Here is a 25,213-nt window from a genome sequence, read left to right as displayed (position 1 = left end):
ACCATCTTATCAGGAGGCCCATTCTGCACAACGTAGGAAATGGACCTTTAGTGTGGCAGCACCTACCCTGTGGAATTCCCTCCCCTTAAATATTAGGCAGGCGCCGTCTCTGTTATCTTTTCAGTGCCTTTTGAAGACTTTCCTCTTTCAACAAGCCTTTTAAGTAGAGAGCTATCCCAGTCTGCGTCTGTGTTGGAATTGCTTTTTAATATGTTTTTTAAAAGACAATATGTTTTTTAACCCTTTTTAAAAGATTCTTTAAAGCTTTTTTAAAAATATTTTTAAAGTTGTTTTGTTTTGGTGTATTTTAAGGTCTGTTTTTATGATGTTTTGATGTGTTTTTAGCACTTTTGTTTGCCGCCCTGGGCTCCTGCTGGGAGGAAGGGCGGGATATAAATCAAATAATAAATAAAATAAATATTTTATTCTTATTTACAAAGTCTGCAGTCATCAAATCATGTACATTTTAAATGGCCTTATGACAGGCAATGAATTCCTCTGAAGTAAGGACAATGTACTGTGTACATCTACTTGATGACTCTTGTTCTGGTCAGAACCTGGGCATGTATTATTGGTTAAGAGATCTGGGTTATGCAGTCTCAGAACAAGACGTAAAGATGGTGAAGGATGTGTTCAATAAACCCGGGCAGTGCCTGAGAACATGTCTTTTTAGCAGACTGCATGGCTTCTTATTCAATAGTTCTGACATAAACCCATATTATTTACAGACAGATGGACACTGGAACGTAGTGTACGTGAATCGTGAATAAAACATGATATTAATGTAGAAATCTAAAGGTAAACATTCTAGAACCTACATCACCCATTCTGATATAAAATGAATGCTACATTGATAGCCAAGTGTAATAACATTTTAGAATAATTTCTTGATGTGAACCAGTGTGAATTAAGTATCTGACTATGAGACGGTTCTTTCTATCCTTTTTGGTATCTGTGTGTCTTTCTCTATTCTAGGATACTCCATTCCATTTCCCCTCCCCCAGGTTTTCCATTTTCTTCCCAACCAGCTGAACATTTCCATTTCCATTTCATTTATTTGTATATAGCCAAAGGCTGTTGCAAAAGAAATATTAACATATGTACATGATACAAAATTAAAATAATTAGTTAAAATACAACAAACTTAAATATTTATTTATGACAATTATTCTTAACATAACTGACTCTAAGCTTCTTCGCTGTGAGGGCAAAGTTAGCAGAAGAAATTATTACATTTGGGTCTACAGCTGATAATAAAAAGACCACTAGCTGGAAACTGTTTAGAGCATTATATGTCTGAAATAGCGGAATTAAGAATTTTGCTCTTGGAGTAGAAAACATTGGGCAGTCCAGCATGTAATGTAACACATCATCCGGCACCAAACACCCTGCTATACATAATCTTTCAGTATAAGGGGTGCCCAAATATCTACCTCGTAGGGTCGCTGTGGGCATCGTTTGAAAACGCAATTCGGTATAGGCTCTTCGGAGGGGAGCCCTAGTCAAAATATCCAAATAATTGGGCCATGCATTATTTGATTTGATATGAGGATACCAATATGAAAAACGAGAAGTTGTAATCTTTAGACTATCTTGTTTGGCCTCCTGTTCATAGATCAGATTCCGCAATGATTTCGGGTTAGAATTGGCAATCGTGGCAGGGGTTAAAAGATACTGGAGACCTAGGGCGAAAATTTTTTGCACCCAGCCCCCATTTTCCGTCTGGTCTACCCAGCATAATTTGGACAGAGAAGGAGGATCGTTAACAGAGAGTTTATTCCAGAAACGTAGATATGCTAAATCGATCCTAGCCATTAAAGAGGGTGAATTGAGTTCTGATCTCAAAAAGGCCGCCGGAGTGCCTACGGGTAAACCTAAGATTTGCTTGAAGAAAGAGTTTTGGATTGGCTCAAGCACTGAACGCAAAGAGGGCCCCCAAATCTCACTCCCGTACAGAATTGACGGGAGTATTTTTGATATATAGAGTTGGGACATGGGTTTCAATAATTGGCCACCTTTAGAGAAGAAGAATTTCTTCAATAGGCCCAGGGCTCTGGATGCTTGAAATTTAATGTGAGCCAAATGATGGGACCAGGACAGTTTGTTGTTAATATATATTCCCAGGTATTTAAAGGTGTGGACCTGTTCGATGTTGTGGCCGTTCAAAAGCCAAGACAATTTGGCTTTGCTATACTTTCCACATATCATTATTTTAGATTTTAAATAATTGATTTGGAGAAGTTGCAGATCACAATATTCTTGTAGATGCCAAAGCATTCTTTTAAGACCAATCCTATTCTGTGAAAGCAAAAGCAAGTCATCCGCATATAATAAAACCGGAATCTTTCTATCTTTAATCGAGGGTGGGAAAAAAAAGGGTGAAGCCATAGTCAGGACAATGTCATTAATAAAGAAATTAAATAAAAAGGGGGCCAGTAGGCAACCCTGTTTAACGCCTTTTGTCATTGGGATTTTTTGAGATAAAACCCCATTGAAACCAAGGCGAATTCTTATAACAGTATCATGGTGAAGGATTTGGAGGAGCCATAACAGTCTTTTGTCAATTCCAGCCTTTTCTAGTTTCCTCCAAAGAAGGGGGCGATCGATTGAATCGAAAGCCGCCGCAAAATCAATAAACGCTAGGAAGAGGGATGGTAAGGACTTCTTTTTGACTTTCATAATGAAATGGTGTAAAATAAACAATTGGTCAATTGTGGAAGCCCCATCCCTAAAACCTGCCTGAACATCCGATATAATAGAATTTTCCTTATCCCAGTCAAGAAGTTTCCTTAAGAGGTATCTCCCATAAAGCTTTGCCGCTACATCCAACAGGCTAATGGGTCTATAATTGGACGGGTGTGCGGGATCACCTTTTTTGACTATAGGGACCACTACGCTTGTTTTCCAGCCATGAGGGATACATCCTGATTCATTGATCTTTGAAAATAAAGCCGCTAAAATAGGGCACCACCAAGATGGAAAAGCTTGGTACAAATCAGGAGGAATCATGTCTTGTCCCAGGGCTTTCCCCGAACGGAGAGCAGAGATTAAAGTATCAATTTCTGCTTCTGAAACCGGAGGCCATGAGGGGCAATTTCTGGGAATAGTAGGAAAATCTTGACCTAGTGGAGATAGATCGCCAAACGCGACTTGGAAATGAGAAATCCACGTTTGTGGGAGGATAGGGGGAATAGCTATAAACGGTTTATCAAATAAAGTACCATGAACCAGCCTCCAAAATTCCCCCTGGTTGCCCTGATGGGCGGCCACGCCTAATCATTGCCAAAGATGGGTGGTATGAAGTAATTTTTTAGATTTTAAAAGATTATTATAATCTTTTTTTAAATTTAAAAGTTTGGCTAGGGCCATTTCCGAATAATGATAACGAAGAAAGCGAGTTTGAAAACCAATTTGCTTTTTCTTTGCCAGGCAGAACTTATCAAACCATGGCTTGCCACCAGAGCGTACGTTAACTGGGAAACTCTTAGATGAAGTGACGGCCGAATAAAGATGGTTTAAAATTCGTTCGAATGTCTCAATGACATCCATTGATGGAGAGGATGCATTTAGGTGAAGGTTCAGTAACTTAGGAGACATTAATAATGATTTGACCTCATCGAGTAATAAAGGGCACCATCTGCGGCGTTTCGGGCCCTGATGTATTTCAATATCCGGAAAAGACGGCAAGGGGGACAGGTGACCAATTGAGACAGCTAGTTTCAAAGAAAGGGGGAGATGATCGCTATCAGATCTATCCTCAGTGGCAAAACCCTTTACATAGTCCAGCAAGTGGGAAGATACTAAAATGTAGTCTACCACACTGGACCCTCTTAGTTATGAAGGTATAAAACCCCTTAGATGAATCAAATTTGGAACCATTTAGACAGATGAGGTGAGCACTTAGCAACAACCTGTATAAAGCATGCCCATTATTATTTAGCACCTTATCGTAAGATGTGCGCGGTAGTAGTACCAGTTCGCCAGGACATAAAGTAGGAGGGTCAAAAAAATTGGAAAAACTAGATCCTAATCTGGCATTAAAATCACCACCAATGATTAAATTATGTGTGGGATAATATTGTTGAATTTGTTCTATAAATTCAGAAAACTCTTGCCATAATAAGGAATGGCGCCTCTGGTCATAAGGGGGAAAATAAACATTAATACATATAAAAGGCTGTTCTGAAAGGTGCGTCAGAGGGGGGAAAGTTTTAGGAGAAATAGTTAAGGCTTGGCAATTTTCAGGGGTCACACATGACACCTCAGATACTAGGGCATTGAGTTCAGTAGAAATTAGAAGCGCTAGTCCACCACTAGCGTGACCTTTCTGAGCCAAACGTCTAGCTGGTTTAGTCCAGCTTTTAAACCCATCGATGTGTAGGTGGTGATCTTCAGTTAGCCATGTCTCTTGCAAGCCTAAGATGTCATAGTGCCGGAGAAAGGTTAAGAACTCGGGGTCAGAAGCTTTATTGTTCCAACTGGCTATGTTCCAAAACAAATAATTGGACTCTACCAGGGAGGGAGGGGCCTGGGGATTAGATGAAACTGAATGGGCTGAAATGCCTTCAGATTGAAGCAATGGTTTTCAATTAATTGAATCGTCTAATAACTGAATTTGGTCTATATCGGATCTTAGCACACCAACGTTTGTGATGGGCAATTTATGTCCCCGAGGAGAAAGCTGGGAAAAATGAGACAAATGAGTGGTTGATCCGATCTCATGCGGGGCCAGGCAGCATCTTTCCGTCCAGATCAGGGATGACGGGATTGAGGCTCCTTCTGATAAACAGGGTGGAACCGCACTAGGATTCACTTGAAGACAAGAATGGCCAACAGAAGAAAGTTTTTGTTGATGGTGCAAATCTGCCTTCAGACGTTCAAGTCTGTTGATTATGTTTGTTTGTTCAGCTACAGGGAGATCAGGGAAAATCTCAATAAGTTGGAGGTCTTCCGACTCCCTCGATTCATTTTGTATATCAGTAGAAGGGCAGAGTAGGTCCGTATCAACCAAATTGATAGGAGCTATTGGAGGAGCGGGGAGATTTGTAGATTTACACCCAGCAAGACTAGAATGAAGAGATCTAATCCCCAAGGGGAAGGGAGGGGTTACATTCTTAAAACAATGAGTAATAAATAATCCATGATCCGGCAAGTAGGATTTTAAAGAATAAAACTTCTTAGCTATCACATTATTTATAAAGGTTATTATTACCTTAGTCGTGCATTGATTACTGTAAAGAAATAAAATTTTACTTATATCTACAGGAGCTATTTGTAGCGGTACACGGGAGATTAAGTATTTGCACAATTGAAATTTGTTCGGGTAGTCGCCACGTTTCCTCAGAAAGTTTGGAAAATTGAGGAGAACCACTTTGTTTTGTTCAATGACTAAATTCATGTGGGACTGTGACAAATCAGTTTCCAGTACCTTACGCGATGGAAGATTCATAGAAGGCAGAACAGAAGACTTATTTCTCGTAGGCTGTGTAGTCTCCGCTGGAACTCCTGGAGGCTGATGATGTGATTTATAAAGAGAAATAGTGGAAATATCTTTTCCCGGGCAATCTGAACAATCTTCAACGTTGGATGAACTTGGCTTCAAACAAACAGACGTGGTAGTTGATTGCAGCGATTTAGAGTCTAAAAGTTTCAGAATTTCAAATAATGGGGTAAAATTTAATTTTTTATAAGAAGGATTCTTGCCATTTTTCACATTCTTGGGCTTCTTGAATTTCTTCACTGCTTTTTTACATTTCTTGGAATGGGAGGGTAGATTAAGTGGGTCAACACACTTTGCGTGATCCTCCTTAATAAGTTTGGCTGGGTCAATAGATGGCGACTGGGGAGAATTTGTCATCAAGTTGTTTGCTGCAAATGTCAATGTCTTTAAAAGAGCATTAGATTCCGCAAAATAAGTCTTCATGAGATTAAGTTCCTCAAGGACCAGTAATAATGGACCTAAAGAGGAAACGGTCGGTGTCGATATTAAGAGATCGTCAGTCATCGTACTCTTATTAGAAAACGTAGTAGGAGTTGAAGTAGATAATTGAAGATCAGGTTGTAAAGGTTGTGAGGATTGGAGGCAACTTGATGAAATCCCTCTGAAAGATGTGTTAGCTGCTGACAACTTCACACTGAGTGGGGTAGGAGTCATCTCTCCTGGAAATTGGTTCATTTATATAATTTAGTGACCAATCCATAATAAGTGGTGTCGTCGTAGTAGGAGAAACAGACTGAAGACTTCTTGGGTCCTGCATAACAGGAACAGGCTCATGTAAAAAAAAGGAGGTGATTTTTGTTTGAGAGGCACGAAGAGGTGGAGGCGGGGAATGCGGCTGATTGCTTTCAACCAACTCCCTACATTTTTGCCTTGTCAGGACCATTTCGGAAGATCAACTCTCCCAACAAAACAAACAAATTTGACTTTCAATTAAGGACTACGCAGAGTGAGAACAGTTGAAATTTCCTAAATCTTTTGAAATAAATAAAATCTTCATTTCAACTTTCAAGAGACGAGAGAATAATACCAGCACAGCAATTTACTTATAGAGGAAAAGTTTGTAAGCAGCGGCCCTCAGCACAGAGAAAACAGGGAGGATTATAAATCAGGCTTATCTAGCTGCAACGATTATATAATGATGTCAGGAAAATATAACGATCTGAAGAGCTGGCTGTATTTCATGAAATAAAGCCATTCAGATAAAACTAAATAGCAAGAAAGGCAATAAAAATTTCTTCTTACAGGAGCTGGCTTCGAGGCACTGAAAGCATGGACGCCATTTTTCCCCCATAAGATATAATAATCAACCAGCTGAACATGCCCACTGAACATGCTCAGTTCTCATCATCCTATTTTTTCCCTTCACTTGGGTGGGTACATGGACTTGTGCCCAGTCCGAAATGCATAGAAATATTGTATTTCTGCACTGATTTATATAGCAGCTCTCACTTCTATCCTTGAGACATTTAAAAATAGCTTTTCAGTGTGAACCAGGAAGTGACCTATCCAGACAATGAGATGGTTCCTTTTGCCCTTTTCATATCAGTGTGCGATATAAGTCCCCTTCTAGACACTCCATTTCCCTGTCCTATTTGGTTGTAATTTTTTAAAAAACATCTCACACAATATTCTGTGCCACTGAGGTATTATAGGCCTGTTTTGGTTCTACCTCTGCAAGCATGGGAAAATTTGAATTAATATTAGAATATAAGGTGCTGATTATTATTAGATTCTGGCAACTCAGGCTACAAATAAGGAGGATAAACTGGTAAGAGTTTTTGTTGTGGTATGCTGGTATGTTCACACCGCAGATAGTTTGCTAAATCAGAAAAAGAATGATGACACAATTTTATGTAGCTTACAATACAAGCAATGAAACAACTGACTTTTCATATAACATTTGGATGTACATTTTGCATAGGCTTGCAAAAAGTGGATGGAGTTTTTGAACAATTCTGGCTCTTTCCCACTGGAGATAAGCTAGGGAAGAAAGGACTTGAAACAGCATGACAGCAAGCTGGATTTGCATCATCATGGTCCCCTAGTGGCACATATCCCCACACATCTTCATCACCTCTTGTTAACAGTTTAAGTCTGTACCACAGCAGACAGGAAAGGCTGACAACCAGGCTGTTGCAAAACCACTACTTGCATTGTTAGGCCACATCTGCTGCTTCCATTCCTGCTGCTTATTTTGACAGAGTGTTGAAAAAGTATGTTTGTAAAGTACTTGAAATGGAAATGGACTGCCTTCAAGTCGATTCCGACTTATGGTGCCCTATGAATAGGATTTTCATGGTAAGCAGTATTCAGAGGTGGTTTACCATTGCCTTCCTCTGAGGCTGAGAAGCAGTGACTGGCCCAAGGTCACCCAGTGAGCTTCATGGCTATGTGGGGATTCGAACCCTGGTCTCCCAGGTCGTAGTCCAACGCCTAAACCACTACACCAAGAATCCAGGTAAAACCTGGGTAACTGGGCAATATGGCAACCCTAACTGCAGTCCACTTTTTCATATGATCATCTGAACATCTATAACAACTTATCAAGTATAGCTTTAATTCCATGTGTTAAACTAATTTAAACAGACTGTAGAAAGAAATGACTAGTGTCTTTTGTTAGAAGATGGTTTTCTCCTCCTTCACTGTCAAAAGTCTTAGGAACAGACATTCAGATATTCTTAGCATTATATATTTGCTCTTTAACCCTGAGTACTACATTCAGGATAGACATCTATTTTAGATGTAACCTTTAGATTGCAGCTTTCCTTTTAGCTATCTTTCCATGAAACATTTGGAAGGAAATGTGATTGGAAAATAACCAGTAGTGCAGTTTTGCACAAGAGCTGGTGCAAGTGTTCACACTGTGGTATAATATTTGTCTGATTCTATCAGTAGTGCTCAGGGTAGCTTGACAACAACAGTAATAGGTAGGTTCTGTAGCTTTTCTTATGCTTTCACGAAGTTGTGCAAATAGAAGAACATCTGTCGAACATTAGTTTCATTTTTCTTCCACAGTGTTCTGACGCAGCCTTTCCAATTCTACTGTGTGCACTCCTGAAAGTCTGCATGAGTGCAATCAGGCGCATTCACAACTCCATCTGTTCACTCAGGCCAAATTTTATTTATTTATTTATTACATTTATATACCGCCCCATAGCCGAAGTTGTCTGGGCGGTTTACAGCAATTAAAAACATTAAAAACAAATACACAAATTTTAAAACACAAAAAACAATTTAAAAACACAATTTAAAAAAAACACACACAATTAAAAAAATTCCATGGAACAGATATATTCTTGTGTAAGCCAAATCTATAACAACCTGTTCAGAACTGCAGTGCAGAAGCCGTTGAAAGATATTAAAGCCCATTCCCAATTGGGATAGTCAAGGTGGTTTCTCCCGCAGAAAACGTAAGAAGTGTTGGTTTAGGTTAGTTAATAATTTCATCTACATGTACAGACACACACTTTTTTTCTGACCCCTTCCAACCTGGAAAACTGAGATAGAAAGAGAAACTGAAATTATTTCACTTGACTGTTGTGTTCAATAATTTTTAAAAACTCTTGAGGCATATTATGTTATGCAAGTCAAATTCTGTTTACTTTATTTGAAATATTTAGACCCTGCCTACTAGCCAAAGTTCTCAAGGTAGCTAACAATATATTTGAAATACAACAAAGTAGGCTAGTTACTAGGGAAGAACAAAGGACTATATAGAAATCACCCTCCAGTCCTGTTATACCGGCTGCTAATGAACTGCTAAATTTCTGGGCCTGTCAGGAACTGCTATATGCAGCTCCCTCAAGTGAACTTTGGAGTGTAGGTGACAACTTTCCTTCAGGCCCATCCAGGAGCCTGATTTATCCTGCAGCACCTGGCTTTTTAAGTAGGCCATGATCTGCACCACTAGACACCAACCAGGCAACAGCTCCTGAAGAGAACACTTTTGAAGGCCCCAATTGTGGGAGGAAAAGGGCAGTGCATTCTTGATTTTGATTTGATTTGATGTTAATATTTCTACCCTGCCTTCTGGCCAAAAGGCCCTCAAGGTGGCTTACAAAAGAGCACCCGTATAAAAATACACCAATAAAACAGTAATATATCAATAAAACATCAATAATAATACATAAATAAAACAATAAACAATAAAAATACAACTGGTAATACATTTCAAAGTTAACACAAACTACCTCCCCCCTCACTTTGACAAAATAGGTATAGACATTGGGCTACTTTGCAAGGCTAGCCACACTCTCTCAGTCATAGTCTTATCCCCATAGTTCTGGGAGTGGCGCGGCCCTGTCACCCCACGGAAGCTGGGGCTCCCGCTTACGATGGCAGCGGGATAGCGGTTCTGGCCCTGGAGCCACCGGTTCACTTTGCGAGGGTCCCAAAGGTGGAGTCCGATGGGGGGAGGGAGGAAGAGCAAGAAGCCGCCAGAGACATTTCCTCACCATGGCTTCCTGCGTCCATTTCTCCTTCTTGGTGCTGGAGACGACAACACCTTCCGCTTGCTCCACGCACTTGTTGAGCTTCTTCTGGCTGGGCCCGGCGCTTGCCGAAGGACTCCAGGTGGTGGGAACGCCGCTGCCTCCCTTGCAGCCTTTGCTGCTTTCGATTTTGATAAGCTGGTGCTTGGGGGAGATGTACTTGATGGCAGCAGTGTCGGGCGGGGTGGCCTGCTGGATGGGAGAGAAAGATCCCAGCTGCTGTGCTTCAGACAGAACAAAGGGTAGGAAAACCCCAAGGCTATAAAAAAGCCCAAGGCCTTGCAGAGAGTCAAAAGAAACTTAGCAGCAACACAGCCTGGAATAACCATATCCCTAAGTAAAGCTCCTCCATGGGGAGCAGGGGGAGAAGTTTAGCCCTTGCTCCCTTTCAGGTCGCTTCCAAGCCCCATTGGGTAGGGCCACAGAGGGAACACCAGTATCCTAGGTTTCCCCAGTCTCTTTCCTCCACAGGGAATCACAGGAGCTCTGGATTTAAGCCTGCCCAAGCCAAAAGCATCAAGGCAAGACATCACTCCCTTCTTTTGTGAGAGCACCCCCCAGACCTCTGAGGCATCTTTGGAAGGATCCAATTGTCCCTGCGGGTTGGGACTTGCTTCAGAGGAGTCAAGAGTGGAAAGGGAGAATTAGAAGCTGTGGAGATGAAATTTATGCTGAAGTAGCCATCCCAGTAGTATCCTGCTAAAAGATTTATCTCTGACAGTAATTCAGGTTAGGACAAGTGTGTGAAGCAACCTACTGAAATAAAGCTGACCAGATGTAATTTGGTGCCGTCTTTGACCCCTCAGCCAGTCATGGCTCATGGAAAATATGGAACATTTCTCCTTTGATATGTCCCTTCCCTCAGGTATAATACAGGAGTGTAAGAAGGCTTCCTATTCCTGTTGAGCCTTGCTCAAGTATTCAGGGTTTTCTTGAGCTTTGACCTATTCTTGTATTTTTGGTTACTCCTTCTTGCTTGCTCCTTGACCTTTCCTCATGCTGTGTCCCATGGTTCTGACTTGCTCTTTGGTCCTGATTCCTCGTTCATCCTACATCTCCTGTTTCCAGCTCCTGGGTCACCTCAGGCAGTTGCACACAACCCAGCCCTGACAGGGCCACAACATGTTACAGAGCCCAGACTGGAAATGTATCCTGCTATTTGAGAGCAATACTGTACAACCCCAGAGGAGACTGATACACTCTATAAACAGACTGTCAGAGCTCTGAGAAAGACTGATGGTGCAACAAGCTTGTATAGACCTTCCTGATATATAAAGCTTCCATGCAGTGTGTAGCAGGTCAATCGGCAGCCAGTGCTGAGTTGCTCAGACTGTATTTTTATCCTGCTTGTCTATATATTCAGTGTAGCAAGTGAAGTAAAAACAAACCCATCAAAATACAGTTTGTAAGTCCAGATGGGACACCTGATTCTGTTAGTTTGGAAAGCTGCAGAATTTGTATCCTTTAGTGATTTCTTGTGATGGTGTTGCGACCAGGAGAAATAAAATGAGCAGTTTCCACTACCTTGAAAGCTGTTCAATTAGGACAGACACTAAAGAACCTGGGACCTGCTGCTAAAGCTCTAGCTTTGAGATTTCTTGTACCGTAGTCTCTTATTCACATGCGTGAGTCTTTTGATTTTTCTCCTGCAGATCAACATGTGCCATAAAATGTTAGTGTGTCTACATGTCAAGGTGCCTAAGACACAGATGGTATGCTGTCTATCTATCCTTCTTAACTTCAGTGTTATTTCCCTGAAGGGCAATTTCATAGTTATATGCTGATGGTTTTCATGTAGTGGAGGAGCAGTTTGGATGCCCACTTTACCACACAGATAATGTGAGCCTAATGCCCCAGTCATGCAGAGGCCCCATGTATACATGTTTTCCCATTTAAAGAAACAAGGAAGTGATCATGCAAGTAGGATTGCTCTGTGATTGGTTATTTGTGTGAAGCATCAGCACGTAAATGGTATTATTGGAATGGTGTGTGTATTTGGATAGGACCCATGCCTTTAGGTCTGCCCATTGTATTAATGATCTTAGCAAACAATGCCACTGATGGCTACTGCTTCTGCCCAAGGCACAGGTCAAAATCTTCTAGAGCTCTGATCTAGGAAGAAGGTGCCTTTCCCCCTGTTCCATCAGCTATGGAGTTTTTGTTTTCTGCCAATGTTTTCTGGGTCAGGGCTAGTGCCCTCCCACTCAGTTCTCTTTCCCCAAAGCAGCTGGTACAGCAGGAATCCTTTCCAGTCATTTACTTCAGTGAGCTTATTGTTCTCACTATGTTTTCTTTTCCTTTTTTTTTTTATTTCTTAAACTGCAATCCTAAATGCATTGGAACTCGTTGGACTGTTGTCCAAGTAAACATGCTTCGGATTGTGTTTTTGGTTTTCTTCAGTTGTTATCTAATAGTGTGGGCAACATCTTTGATTATTTTAACTTCCCTAAGAATCCCCCTCCTAGCCAACACTATTGATACTGAGCTTTATATGTTCATATAAAAATATAAATATCTACAAACACAACATGTATTACGGAGACCTGGCTGGATGAGGCCTCAGCTCCCATTCTTGAGGCCATGTGTCCGCCGGGTTTCCGTTATGCACAACAACCGAGGGTGGGAAGGCAGGGAGGGGGTGTGGCAGTCATCTATCGGGAGTCTCTAGTTTTTACCAGACCTCCTCTTCATAGGACTAAGTTTGTTGACTGCATGTACTGGAGGTTGGGCCCGAAGGGCAGTTTGGGGATCCTGCTTGTGTACCGCCCACCCCACTGCACAGCAGACTCCCTGGCCGAGGTGCTAGAGATGGTCTCGGCTGTACGTGCGTTGTCCCCAGAGCTGTTAATTCTCGGGGACTTCAATGTACATGATGAGGCCACTCTCGTAGGAGCCCCTCGGGATTTCCTGGAAACCATGGCTTCCTGGGAACTGCACCTTAGTAATATTGGGCCCACCCATGTAGCTGGTCATGCTCTCGACCTTATATTTGTCCTGGGAGGGGAGGGAAGTGTTCTGAAGTTGGGGGTGGCTTCTTCCACCCCTGTGTCATGATCAGACCACTATCTGGTAAATATAGACTTCTCGATACCACACACCCTCCATAGGGGAAAAGGACCTATTAGAATGGTCCGCCCCAGACGCCTAATGGATCCAGAAGGATTCCTGACTGCGCTTGGGGAATTGGAACCTGCTGAAGGCCGCACGGTCGATACCCTGGTGATGGAGTGGAATGAGAGGATCACCAGGGCTCTGGACCGCGTGGTGCCGAAACGTCCTCTCCCCCTGAACAGAACTCAGTTAGCACCTCGGTATACTCCACGGTTGCGAAATCTGAGACAGGAGGTGAGACGACTAGAATGCCGGTGGCGGAAATCCCGTTCCGAAGATGTCCAGACACAGGTTAGAGCAGCAGTAACTGCCTACCAAGTGGCAATAAAGGCAGAAAAGAAGAGGTTCTTTGCTGCCTCTATTGCGTCCGCAGAGTGCTGTCCCAGGAGGTTGTTCCAAGTGGTCCAAAGCCTGGTCGGTCCAGTTGCTCAGGAACCCTTGGAACAGTCTAAGGCCTCCTGTGACAAATTAGCAAAGCACTTTGCCGACAAAATCGAACATTTACGGAGCTCAATTCCGTACGCCGTGGACACAGTAAATGAAACAGAGTTGGCCAGTTGCAATCCGGTCAAATGGGATCGGTTTTGACCTCTTCCTTCTGAGGATGTGGACAAGGTGCTCTCGACTGTGAAGCCTGCCACCTGTCTAACTGATCCTTGCCCATCGTGGCTCCTTGTGAGCTGCAAAGAGAAATTGGGCGAGGGGATTAAGGCGGTGGTCAATGCATCCTTGGAGGAGGGTGTAATGCCATTAGCACTCAAGGAGGCAATTGTAAAGCCCATCTTAAAGAAGTCCTCCTTGGATCCCCAAGTTTTGAATAACTTTCGCCCAATTTCGAATCTACCATTCCTGGGCAAGATCATTGAGCGAGTGGTGGCTAATCAGTTGTCGACACACTTGGATGAAACGGATTATTTGGATCCATACCAATCGGGTTTCAGGACTGGACATGGAACTGAAACAGCATTGGTCGCTCTGGTGGATGATATGAGGAGGGCATTAGATAGGGGAGAATTCACCTTTCTTGTCCTCCTCGATCTCTCAGCGGCTTTTGATACTGTCGACCACAGTATCCTTTTACATCGCCTGGAGGAATCGGGAATAGGAGGCACTGGACTTCCGGGAAGGGTGACTTAGCCTGTGCCTGCTTTTGAGACGGGCTCCTGCCTCAAAAGAAGCTTATTCAGATATATCAGTCAGATTTTTTTTTTTTTTTGACTGATTAAACTTCTCCCGGGTAGGGAGAAACGAAGAGATTAACCTCAAAGCCTATTTTTGTTGGGACGACCAGATCTCATTAATTTATGGGACGAGGTCCAGCCGACGAAGGTGGGACGGATTTTCAACAACAAGCTCTATCTGATAAAGCGAACGTTCATCTTATCTTCTAAGAGAGAACGCACTAACAGGCAAGCACCCTTCTTTCTATATTTTTCTTTTACTTGACTTAAATTGTTGCTGTTTAAAAGAGATTTGCCAGATTGATCGGTTTTTGACATCTCACTGGGGAGCCATAACTTCTCTCTGCTACTCACTAATTAATAGCTTATCTCTGTTTTTGTTGCAAAAAGCTGTCCTGGATTTGCATTCTAAAGATATACACAGAAGAGGGATTTCTATTCCAGATTTTTATTTTGAAGAATATTATATTGTCTGAGACTACTCTCTTTTTGGTCTATTTTATTTTGACGAATCTGTTTCCTGACGACCGCCATTAATTGTTTCGATCCTGGGAACTGCATTTTGTTTACTTAAGCATGGAGAGATAAGGCTGTCTGCTCTGTTTATACTGTGATGTCACCAAGTTTGGAGTATTAACCCAATTGTTGCTGAAATAAGAAGTGGTTTTCCTATATTTTTCTTTTAAAATGGCAATTAAGAAAGTGGCTGAGAATCTGGAAATAACTATGTTTCAGAAAATAATGGATGAGATTGAGATAACGAAACAAAACCTGCGACAGGGTTGTAAGGAGCTGAAAATTGAATTGAGTAAAATGAAGCAGGAGATTAAAGATATAGGGGTCCCTGTGAGAGAGGTGACCCTGGAAGGGGTCCCTGTGAGAGAGGAGACCCCGGAGATTGGAACAAACGTGGAACAGGAAAAAGATTTGGAGTCTATGGACTTTAGAAACAAAATCTATTGTTTGGAGACACAGGAGATTAAAGACATAGGGGTCCTTGTGAGAGAGGAGACCCTGGAGACTGGAACAGGGGTCCCTGTGAGAGAGGAGACCCTGGAGACTGGAACAGGGGTCCCTGTGAGAGAGGAGATCCCGGAGATTGGAACAAACGTGGAACAGGAACAAGATTTGGAGTCTATGGACTTTAGAAATAAAATCTATTGTTTGGAACTCAATGTTATCTCTGAAGAAATTAATGAAGATTCTAGAGATAAAGTTATCAATGGCATGGATAATCTTCTGGACTGGAATGATGTGATGGAGCCCAATATAGAGAAAATCTATGGAATTAACTGCAGCCATGTGACAATGGAAAAACTTTCAAGAGATGACCCAGTGTATTTTGAAAAAAAGAACAGAGATATGATTTTACAGCAGTATTTCAGCAACCTATTCAGAATGGATGGCAAGAAAATATTTGGGATAGAGGTAATTCCCATCAGACTCTTACTATATGACTATGGCTTTGACAGCAAGATTATTATGGAATACTGATAATGGAAGATTGGATACTGAAATTACTGGACTTAACAAGACTACTGAAGATGGAAGATGGAAAATGGAACTAATAGGGATAATAGAACAATGGCTACTGAAATTACTGAACCTAACAGATTCTGATGTGATGGATTAATTGAAATGTTTATTTTGACTATGGTTATGACAATAAGATTATCATAATTAGTAATGAGATGGATTAATCGATATGCTTATCTGGAAAAAAAAATTGATAGATATATTTCTTAAAGAATTGAAACCTCTCTTTGACTTTTTGTGGAAAGAATAAAGTAATGTTTATGAGATTTGATGATTAAGTAAGATAACTACTGGAGGAAAGTGATTTTATAATATGACTTAAGAGACAGGATTGTTATATATTATAGACTTATAACTGATTTGATCTTTGACAAATGGGAAGTCAATATTTTACTCTTTATTTTTTATTTTTTTTTTTCTTTTTTTCTTTTTGTTTAACTATTTTTGATTTTGTTTTTTGTCTTTGAATGTTTTATGATTTCGTCTTGTATGTTTTATGAAAATCTGAATAAAAATTATTGAAAAAAAAAAAAAAAGGAATAGGAGGCACTGTACTACGGTGGTTCCATTCCTTTCTTTCCGACAGGCATCAACAGGTAGCATTGGGGGAGGAGGTTTCAGACCCTTGGCCTCTCAATTGTGGTGTGCCACAGGGCTCTATCCTCTCTCCCATGCTATTTAATATCTATATGAAGCCGCTGGGGACAATCAGCAGGAGATTTGGGCTGCAGTGTCACCAATATGCGGATGACACTCAGCTCTATCTCTCGTTTAAATCTTCACCAGAGTCTGCTGTGGAGACCATGTCCAAGTGCCTGGAATCTGTGAGTGGATGGATGGGAAGGAACAGGGTGAAGTTGAATCCTGATAAGACTGAGGTGCTACTCGTGGGAGACAAGGGAAGGCTGGGAGATGTTGACCTGGTGTTCGACTGGGTGAAATTGCCCCTGAAGGACCAGGTCCGCAGCCTTGGGGTTGTTCTTGATTCCAAGCTGTCCATGGAGGCTCAGATTTCGGCAGTGAGCCGGGCAGCTTGGTATCAATTACACCTCATTCGTAGACTGCAGCCCTACCTTCCTGCTCATCAGCTCCCACTGGTGGTACATGCCCTGGTCACCTCTCGGTTGGATTACTGTAATGCGCTGTATGTGGGGTTACCCTTGAAAACGGTCCGGAAATTACAACTTATACAAAATGCGGCGGCTCGACTACTTACAAACTGTCGCCGCCGGGAACACATCACCCCAGTGTTGTTCGACCTACACTGGCTTCCAGTTATTTTCCGGGCCCAATTCAAGGTGTTGGTATTAACCTTTAAATCCCTATACGGTCTCGGCCCAGTTTATCTGATGGAGCGCCTCCAGCACCACCAACCATGCCGCCCAACAAGATCAGCCACACAGGACCTTCTCTCAATCCCGCCAACTAAAACAGCTAGGTTGGCGGGGACAAGAGAGAGGGCATTTTCAGTGGCGGCCCCCACTCTCTGGAACTCCCTCCCGTATGACCTTCGACATGCCCCTTCCCTGAATGTATTCCGCCAAGCTTTGAAGACCTGGCTCTTCAGACAGGCCTTTGGGACTTACGGGGAGGGTTAAATTTTTATGACGAATAGCCTACTACTCTGTACTGGAACTGTTTTATTGTTTTATTGTTATATTGTATTTTATGATGTATTTTATTATGATGTAATGTATTGTTGTTAAATTGTACGTCGCCTAGAGTGGCCATTGGCCAGATAGGCGACCCACAAATTAAATTATTATTATTATTATTATTATTATTATTATTATTATTATTATTATTATTTACCTTGTAATTGCTGGTTTTTTAAAAAACCAACTTTGGATATTATTTGGATAGTTTGTGGTATTTGCACTAAAATACCCTCACATTCTTAATAAGCGCACACTAAATTATTGTGTTGATTAATATGATCTAGAGAATAGAATTGTATGGCCATGTAACTTATACAACCCAGGTCAAACATAAGACATAGAGAAAAATACTTGCATACGGTTCTCAGTTCTGAATTAAAGATAATGAACAGAATTAATTGTAGTAATACATGCTCTTGAAGACATTTGAGGGTATCTGTTTAATTGAAACTATTTAATTAATTCACAAGAAGTAATCATACATCTTGCATGTGTGCTTGCAGATATTGTGTGTGTACGCACATTTCTAATTCAAGTATTCTGACTTCCTATATCATGTAAAGAAGGAAAATATCACATTTCTTTATCCCTACATTCTGTTTGGTTCCGGCTCTTTAAACAGTTAATACCTGAAAAAAGTCACCCCAGGCAATAATGGAGAAGTTGTATCAAGTATATAATGCATACATTTTGATAATTCAGTGGAATGTAATAAATAAAAATCTAATGACTTAAGACAAATTACTGTGTTCTCAGCTTTTCAGTTACGCACTTTACAGTCATGTTTATAATACCCAATAGAATTAAGTAATCAGATCATTGGAATAAAACATCAATTCCTCATTCTAATGCTTACAGGATGGGTTTTAAACATGAAACAAATACATTTATTGCAGTGTATACCTCTCTAAACAGATTTTAAAGAAAATAAACTAGATTTAAATTTTTGTTTAGAAAAAATAAAAGTACAGTGGGTATTTTCAGGCACTTAGACTGTGTCGTAATTTTGTACAGACATGCACACTAACTGGATTTGTCTCTTGCAAAAGTTAATAATCCTGTAAAGTGATTGTGCCTGGTAATTATATGAACACTTGAAGATGGAGATACATACATTAAAACTCTCACCACTAAATATGTCAGATTTTATTTAGGTTATTTTGGGAGTGGGGTATAGAAGCCCAATATTCCATTGGCTTAACTGTATGATGATATACATTTTGAAACAAAAGAAATTAAAGCTACTTTTTTTTATCTAAATGCATGCATGTATGATTTGGCCAGTTTTGGAATGTATTTTAAATGCATCAGTGACTGAGATGTTATTGAAACATGTATTTGAGTATGGATGTTTGCATTTTTATGTACACCGCCCCGGAATCCATCTATGGATGAAGGTACAGTTTAGACATATTTAAATATAAAAATATATGATTGCATGTGCAGACAATCGAAACCATGATACCTAATGATTCACCTTCAGCTTATAGTAAATAGAATATAATTACATCTTAAGTATCTGGAGAATATGTGCTATAGTTTCGCTTATTAAATTCCACACAGTACCTTTTTTAAAAAAATATTTTTTTCTTTTTCCTTTTCTGTTTTTTTGTTTGTTTTCAACTAGGACCCCTACTATGGCTGGTGGCCTATTTTCTATTGACAGAAACTACTTTGAAGAGATAGGAACTTACGATGCAGGAATGGATATCTGGGGTGGAGAGAATCTTGAAATGTCTTTTAGGGTAATTTTCTATTTTACTTCCTTTTCTGATAACTGGCACAATTATTCTGTTAAAAAAACCTGGTAACATTTAAGATGAGTACACTTTACTTGTTTTATCTAAAATGCCATTTTTGGTTTGACCAAAGTTTTTAGAGTTGGGGGGGTTCTATACGTGCAATATGTAACACTGTTTCGGAAGCTTTGAGTTCTTGGAAATTGCGTGTTATGAAAATGGGCCGCCTTCAAGTCGATCCCGACTTATGGCGACCCTATGAATAGGGTTTTCATGGTAAGGAGTATTTAGAGGGGGTTTACCATTGCCTTCCTCTGAGGCTGAGAGGCAGTGACTGGCCCAAGGTCACCCAGTGAGCTTCATGGCTGTGTGGGGATTCGAACCCTGGTCTCCCAGGTCGTAGTCCATCACGTTAACCGCTACACCACACTGGCTCTCAATGCGTTTATATTATCAAGCTTTCACGTCAAATAATTAAAAATAGCAACAGACTGAAAATTATCCTGCTTCTTTACCCAAAGCTTCAAAATGTTTTTGTCATGAATTTGCAAACAATTAATGGTGTTTTAAAATTGTGCTTCATATATGAGGATCATGATTACAAAGGAATTTTGTTCAATTCATGTCCTGAAGCAAACTGATTTCCTTTAATTCATCTGTAGGTTTACTGTCCAGGACAAAAATGAAATTGCTTTCATAGAAATTGCTTTATTTTGCAAATAGCCTTCTTAATAAATGTACTGCCTTCAAGTTGATTCCGACTTATGACGACCCTATGAATAGGGTTTTCATGAGGCTGAGAGGCAGTGACTGGCCCAAGGTCACCCAGTGAGCTACTACACCACACTACTACACCCACTACACCACACTGGCTCTTACAAGGTAGAAATTTCCCTTCTTAATAATAAGAAAGTTAGAAAATTGAAAATTTAGTAGATAAAATGAGGAATGGAAAGATGTGATAAGAGGTTTGCACATTAATCTATCTGATGGGGTAGTTAGCCCTTATGTGTGCCACTCATAGGAGGGCTAGCTTTGGGTTTGAGGGACCCAGATCAAAGTGCTCTCTGATGCCTGATTACATCAGTGGTCCTCCTTGGATTTCTTTGGCAGAAGTGGTACCAAAAGTAAGTGACCAGTTGCCCATTATGTGTAGAGGAGGAATGAGGCACCTCTCTCAGCCCAAAGGCCAGACTCAAACATGGCCAACCTTCTGCAGTCTGGTGAGTGAGGCCAATAAAAATTAAATGCATACATTTTCCATCCCTCCAAGGATTTTTTCATGGCAGAATGGAACACACAATGATTCACTGCTGGGAATTCAGTACCTATCTATACCTGCTGATTGCTCAAACTCCCTCAACTCCTGTATGCTTCTGTCTGGGGCAGGAAGTCACCACAATATCATCTGCCAGGAGAGGCACAAATCCTCTATTTTTTTAAAAAAAAAACTTTTGTTTTATGGAGCTGGGAAAGGGGCAGGAAAACAGGGCATTCTGTCTCATCACTCCTCTCTACTGCTATTGGCTCTTGCCTGATAAATGGGATGGTGCTACAGAGATGTCAGGAGAGGATGAAACACCTGGTCCATTCCAGAGCCTTCATGGATGCTTTCAACAACTTCCAAAATGTATACCAAACAAAAAATTATCACAAGCAATGCTGCCAAAGGTGAAAAGGTGCCAAATTCAAGCAGAACTTTTAAAACAGTTGATACTGGTGATGGGAGTTAAATTCACGTAGCAGAATGAAATGAGAAAAGAAATTTGTCGCAGTAAGTGGCAGGTAATGATTGACAGGTGGTGGGGTATATTCTTGGCTACAGCTTGTGATTAGCGAGGAGAGAGGTTAACCATGGGCCTGAGTTCAAATGACATGACTTGCAGGAGGAGGAGCAGAGCAGCTGCAAGTTGCTCTCCAGGAGCCCATATATTTGCCCGGTTCTGGTAAGTCATAGTTTGGCTTATCGTGTCATGCGAACCAGGCCAAAATCTCCAGCCCTGCTGGGTATTAATGTTGAACTGTTTTGTGTGTGTGACTTTGCAGCCTTTTCTAATAAAACAAAAATGAAATTCAGAATAATACTCAGGCTTTCACAAATGTGTCTAGGAATTTCAGCATGGCATTCCACATTTGTGGACGAGGGTGAAGTCGGAGAAATCCTTCCCTCGTGAACTCAGAGGAAGAAGGGGTATGTTTCTATCCACCCAGGTAGGAGAGACAGATCCACGGGTCTCTGGCTTGTCACAGAACTTGGGGAAGGTCAGAGCAGCCAGTCTCTCACTACGCTTCAGCTTTGGACATGGACAGAAATAGTAAAAGAAAATCTTTTGGTTTCTGAGTATTCCAGTCTAGTACAAGGCAAGAGGTAATCATTTCCTTCAGAGGAAGGACAGGGTAATTTACCACATTTATACTTGGAAGCACTGGAAGTCTGTTTCTCAGCAACTCCCAACCCAATGTGAGATGAGTGCCAGGCCAAAAATAAGTACATATTTAACTCTCTCTCTTACTGAAATCAATGGGATTTCGACTGGACATCAGGAAAAACTTCCTAACTGTTAGAGCCATGCGACAATGGAACCAATTACCTAGAGAGGTAGTGGGCTCTCCGACACTGGAGGCATTCAAGAGGCAGCTGGACAGCCATCTGTCAGGAATGCTTTGATTTGGATTCCTGCATTGTGCAGGGGGTTGGACTTGATGGCCTTATAGGCCCCTTCCAACTCTACTATTCTATGATTCTATGGATTAAAACATTTCACATTTGAACTGTTTCTCTTAATAGATTGCAGTTGTGAATGTTACAATTTACATTTAAACCCATGTATAAAGGAAAATTTCTGAACAGAACTACTACTACAGTAGAAGTTCGCTATATCGCGGGGGTCGAGGGACAAAGGATGCACCCGCGTTATAGGCCTTCCACGTTATAATGAAAGCTGCACTGAAAGACACTTAGAATTATTAAAAAAAAAAAGAGAGAGGAAGACGCAACCAAATCAAATAAAAACAGTAACCAGAAGCAGAAATTGGGCGGAAGAGGAAAGAAAACTTGAAAACGGTAAACTGCCACTGCTGCGGCTGAAATAAAACTGCTGTGGCAGCAGTTGAGAGACAGAATGGGAAGGGAAGAAGTGGGAAGGGTAATGCTGAGGGAAGAACAAGTTAGAAAACTAAACTCCACAATCAATAAGAAAAGGGCTTGAGAAGTAACCAAAAGAGAGGAGAAGATTTGATTGATAGACGATCCCTAGAAAATAGCTACCTGGAAGGGGAAATGGTGAGAAATTGGGGGGGGGGGGTTTCAGGAAAAAAAGTAAAAGAATGCTGACAGGAAAAAATAGCTGAAAAATACCCAAGGAAGCAGACAGAAGGACTCATAAGAGAAAGGAACACTGAGGACGAAGAACAAGATAGAACAAACGGGGGGGGGGAATAAAGTAGAAAGCGAGGCTGATATAAGAGTGAACAAGAAACCTTCCCCTGTTGTGTTTCAGCTCAAGCTAACCCTTAAAGGTTAAAGCCAACAAGTACAGTACTGGTTCCTAGACAGGTACTGAATTGAGAAAAGCTGTTTAGAAGGATGGGAACCTACCACGTTTTGTGGTCATGTAAGATAAAGAACTGCTGTACTGTATACTTTACTCAGGAGACATGGTTATATCCACAATATTTCCAGTTCCATGGTACATTGAGATGCATTATATTGAACTTCCACTGTATATAGGTTTTAACTCTTATCTAGAGAACATCATGGGGAAATCCAAACATGCGACCTCCTTTAATCACTCTCCTGGAGGGCTGTGTTCTCTCAATGATAATCTCTGGAACTAGCAATGAGAAGCCGTGATTCATCTGTTCTTTGGCCACACTGCTTTTTCCTGTTAGAAGATGTAACTAAGTCTGTGTCTTATTATAGCGAATCCTGCATTGATGTGCTTGGAAGGTTAACGTTTATATCCTGCTGTTGAGCTTTTTATTGAGGGTCAGAATTCTTAGAGCACAATTATTCATATAATTTCACTTCCTTTTATTTAAATAAAACAAAATAATTGGCATTTTAGGTTAGGGTTGTTTTCTAAAGAGGACTTTAGTTAGGATGCAAAAATAGCCTTTTGAAAAGTTTGTGCAAACTTGTGTGGTTTGTGCAAACGCAGCTGCACTGTTAAGATGCAATGGAGATTATTTTCAAAGCCAAACAATGAACCAAAGTAGAGGATACATGCATAACATCTGAATTAAGATGGGTTATTTTACTAAACTATTCATTGAACAGGGCAGATAGCCCTGATGTGTGGAACTTTATTTAGTCCCAAACTAATGCAATCTAAGACTAGATAGGTTACCGCATGGTATTATGTCTAGAGAATCCTATGTTAGAGCATAGGTTGAACTAGACAGGATCTGTGAATGTGCATCTGACAATGAAGCAGCATGTGTAGTGTGGCATATTTGCTCTCCCAACAGTGGTGTCACTGCTGCTTATTTGGACATGGCTGAGATGAGGTTGTAGCTGTGTGGTTGCAGCAGTGGGACTATTGCTGCCAATGTGGCACTCCTGCTGGTGCATGCATGCAACCCTGACCTCACTGCCATCCTACCTCTTCCCCATCCAGGTAATTAGCAGTGACACTGGTGTCTAGAGGATGCCTGTGCCCTACCACGCACGTTGCTACTGTGAATTCCATAGGATAATTGTGCGCTACTTCTTAACGGCCAAACTAAATGTCATCCTTGTAGCTTGTGAAATATAACTATTTCATCACATAACAAATACCTTCTTAAATGCATTAAGAAGCTGTGTGCATGTTGTCATTTATATTACTGTATGTATTTTTGTTTAATATATTCAAAATATATATCTGTGTAGAGATCATATTATCTTTTTGATTTGAGACAGATGAATGTGGTATACGATCCATCGATGAGGCATGTGAGATATCAGCTCTTTATAGGCATGATCTATGTGTGTTCTATCTATAACTGAGGGAAGGAAAGGGAGTACAACCTGATATCATATCGGTGAATTCCCCATTGACAAGCTACCCACTGCATGAATTCAAATACATTGCTATTGAAAATCCTCACCAGGATTTACAGAAATTCAAGCATCATCCTGCAAATTCATATTTAGTGATGTCTCCTTTTGCAGTACAATATCTATACATATCTACTCATATGTAAGTTCCATTGTATTCAGTAGGACGTACTTATTGCTAACTGAGAATAAGATTGCAGCTTGATCCTATATTTGTGGTATAGGAGAGAATATCTGTCACAGGGTCCCTTCAGATATATAATGGTATATATTGTCTACAGTATCTCAGCCATGCTTTTCTTGTCCTTATTATGCCATTAGGATTTTGTCTTTTTTAAACTTTAAAAAAGATCCTATTCATGATGTTTTGCTATATATTTGGTCTGCCATGTTGCAACCTTCACAAAATGCATATGGTTGAAATCAGTGCATGTTGCAGCTAGATTACATTCTTCTTACTGTGATATATAAAACTAAAGTAGAACATTTAGGCATGCAGGATAATTTTGTAGAGTAACAAGATAGATAAGTATAATTTTAATCTTTACAGCATTGTAATTGGGTGAAATACATAGTCTGAGCCCTTTCTAGGGAGGTTGGAGGGAGAGTCCAAATAATTTTAAAATTCTGAAAATACTTGAGTTCTGCAGACATTTACAATGATGTTTTTTAATTTTTTAAAAAAGCTAAGACACAATAGGTCTTCTGTGTTCTAAATATATTCTGTGTGGGTTTAATTATTCCAAATTATATACTATAGTTTGTCACTTTTCCCTTTGCATTGTATAATCTGTGACAGAGTGAGCTGCTGGCAGGAACTGGAAGTTTGAAACCTAGCTATGCTTTTGATTGACTAGAGAATCTAAGTAACAAATTGGCTGGAGACAAAACACTCCTTCCATCGCTTGCACAGTTGCCAGGGTTGTTTTTTGTTTGTTTTTAAGGACAATGAATTGT

At 40.7% G+C, this 25,213-nt stretch overlaps 1 protein-coding gene across 8 annotated transcripts in view; it reads left to right on the top strand.

Moving 5' to 3' along the window:
* GALNT13 (polypeptide N-acetylgalactosaminyltransferase 13) overlaps nt 1-25,213 on the top strand; it is a 419,256-nt gene that overhangs the window by 237,327 nt on the left and 156,716 nt on the right. For all 8 annotated transcript variants that reach the window (XM_061608760.1, XM_061608762.1, XM_061608761.1 and 5 more), the window contains one exon: nt 19,104-19,221. In XM_061608760.1, coding sequence (XP_061464744.1) covers nt 19,104-19,221 — 118 coding nt within the window. The remainder of the gene's footprint in view (nt 1-19,103; nt 19,222-25,213) is intronic.

This window comes from Rhineura floridana, chromosome 2 (genome assembly GCF_030035675.1).
Source record: "Rhineura floridana isolate rRhiFlo1 chromosome 2, rRhiFlo1.hap2, whole genome shotgun sequence".
Lineage (NCBI taxonomy): Eukaryota > Metazoa > Chordata > Lepidosauria > Squamata > Rhineuridae > Rhineura > Rhineura floridana.
Note: the sequence above shows the minus strand (reverse complement) of the source record. Positions and strands in the feature narration are given on the sequence as shown.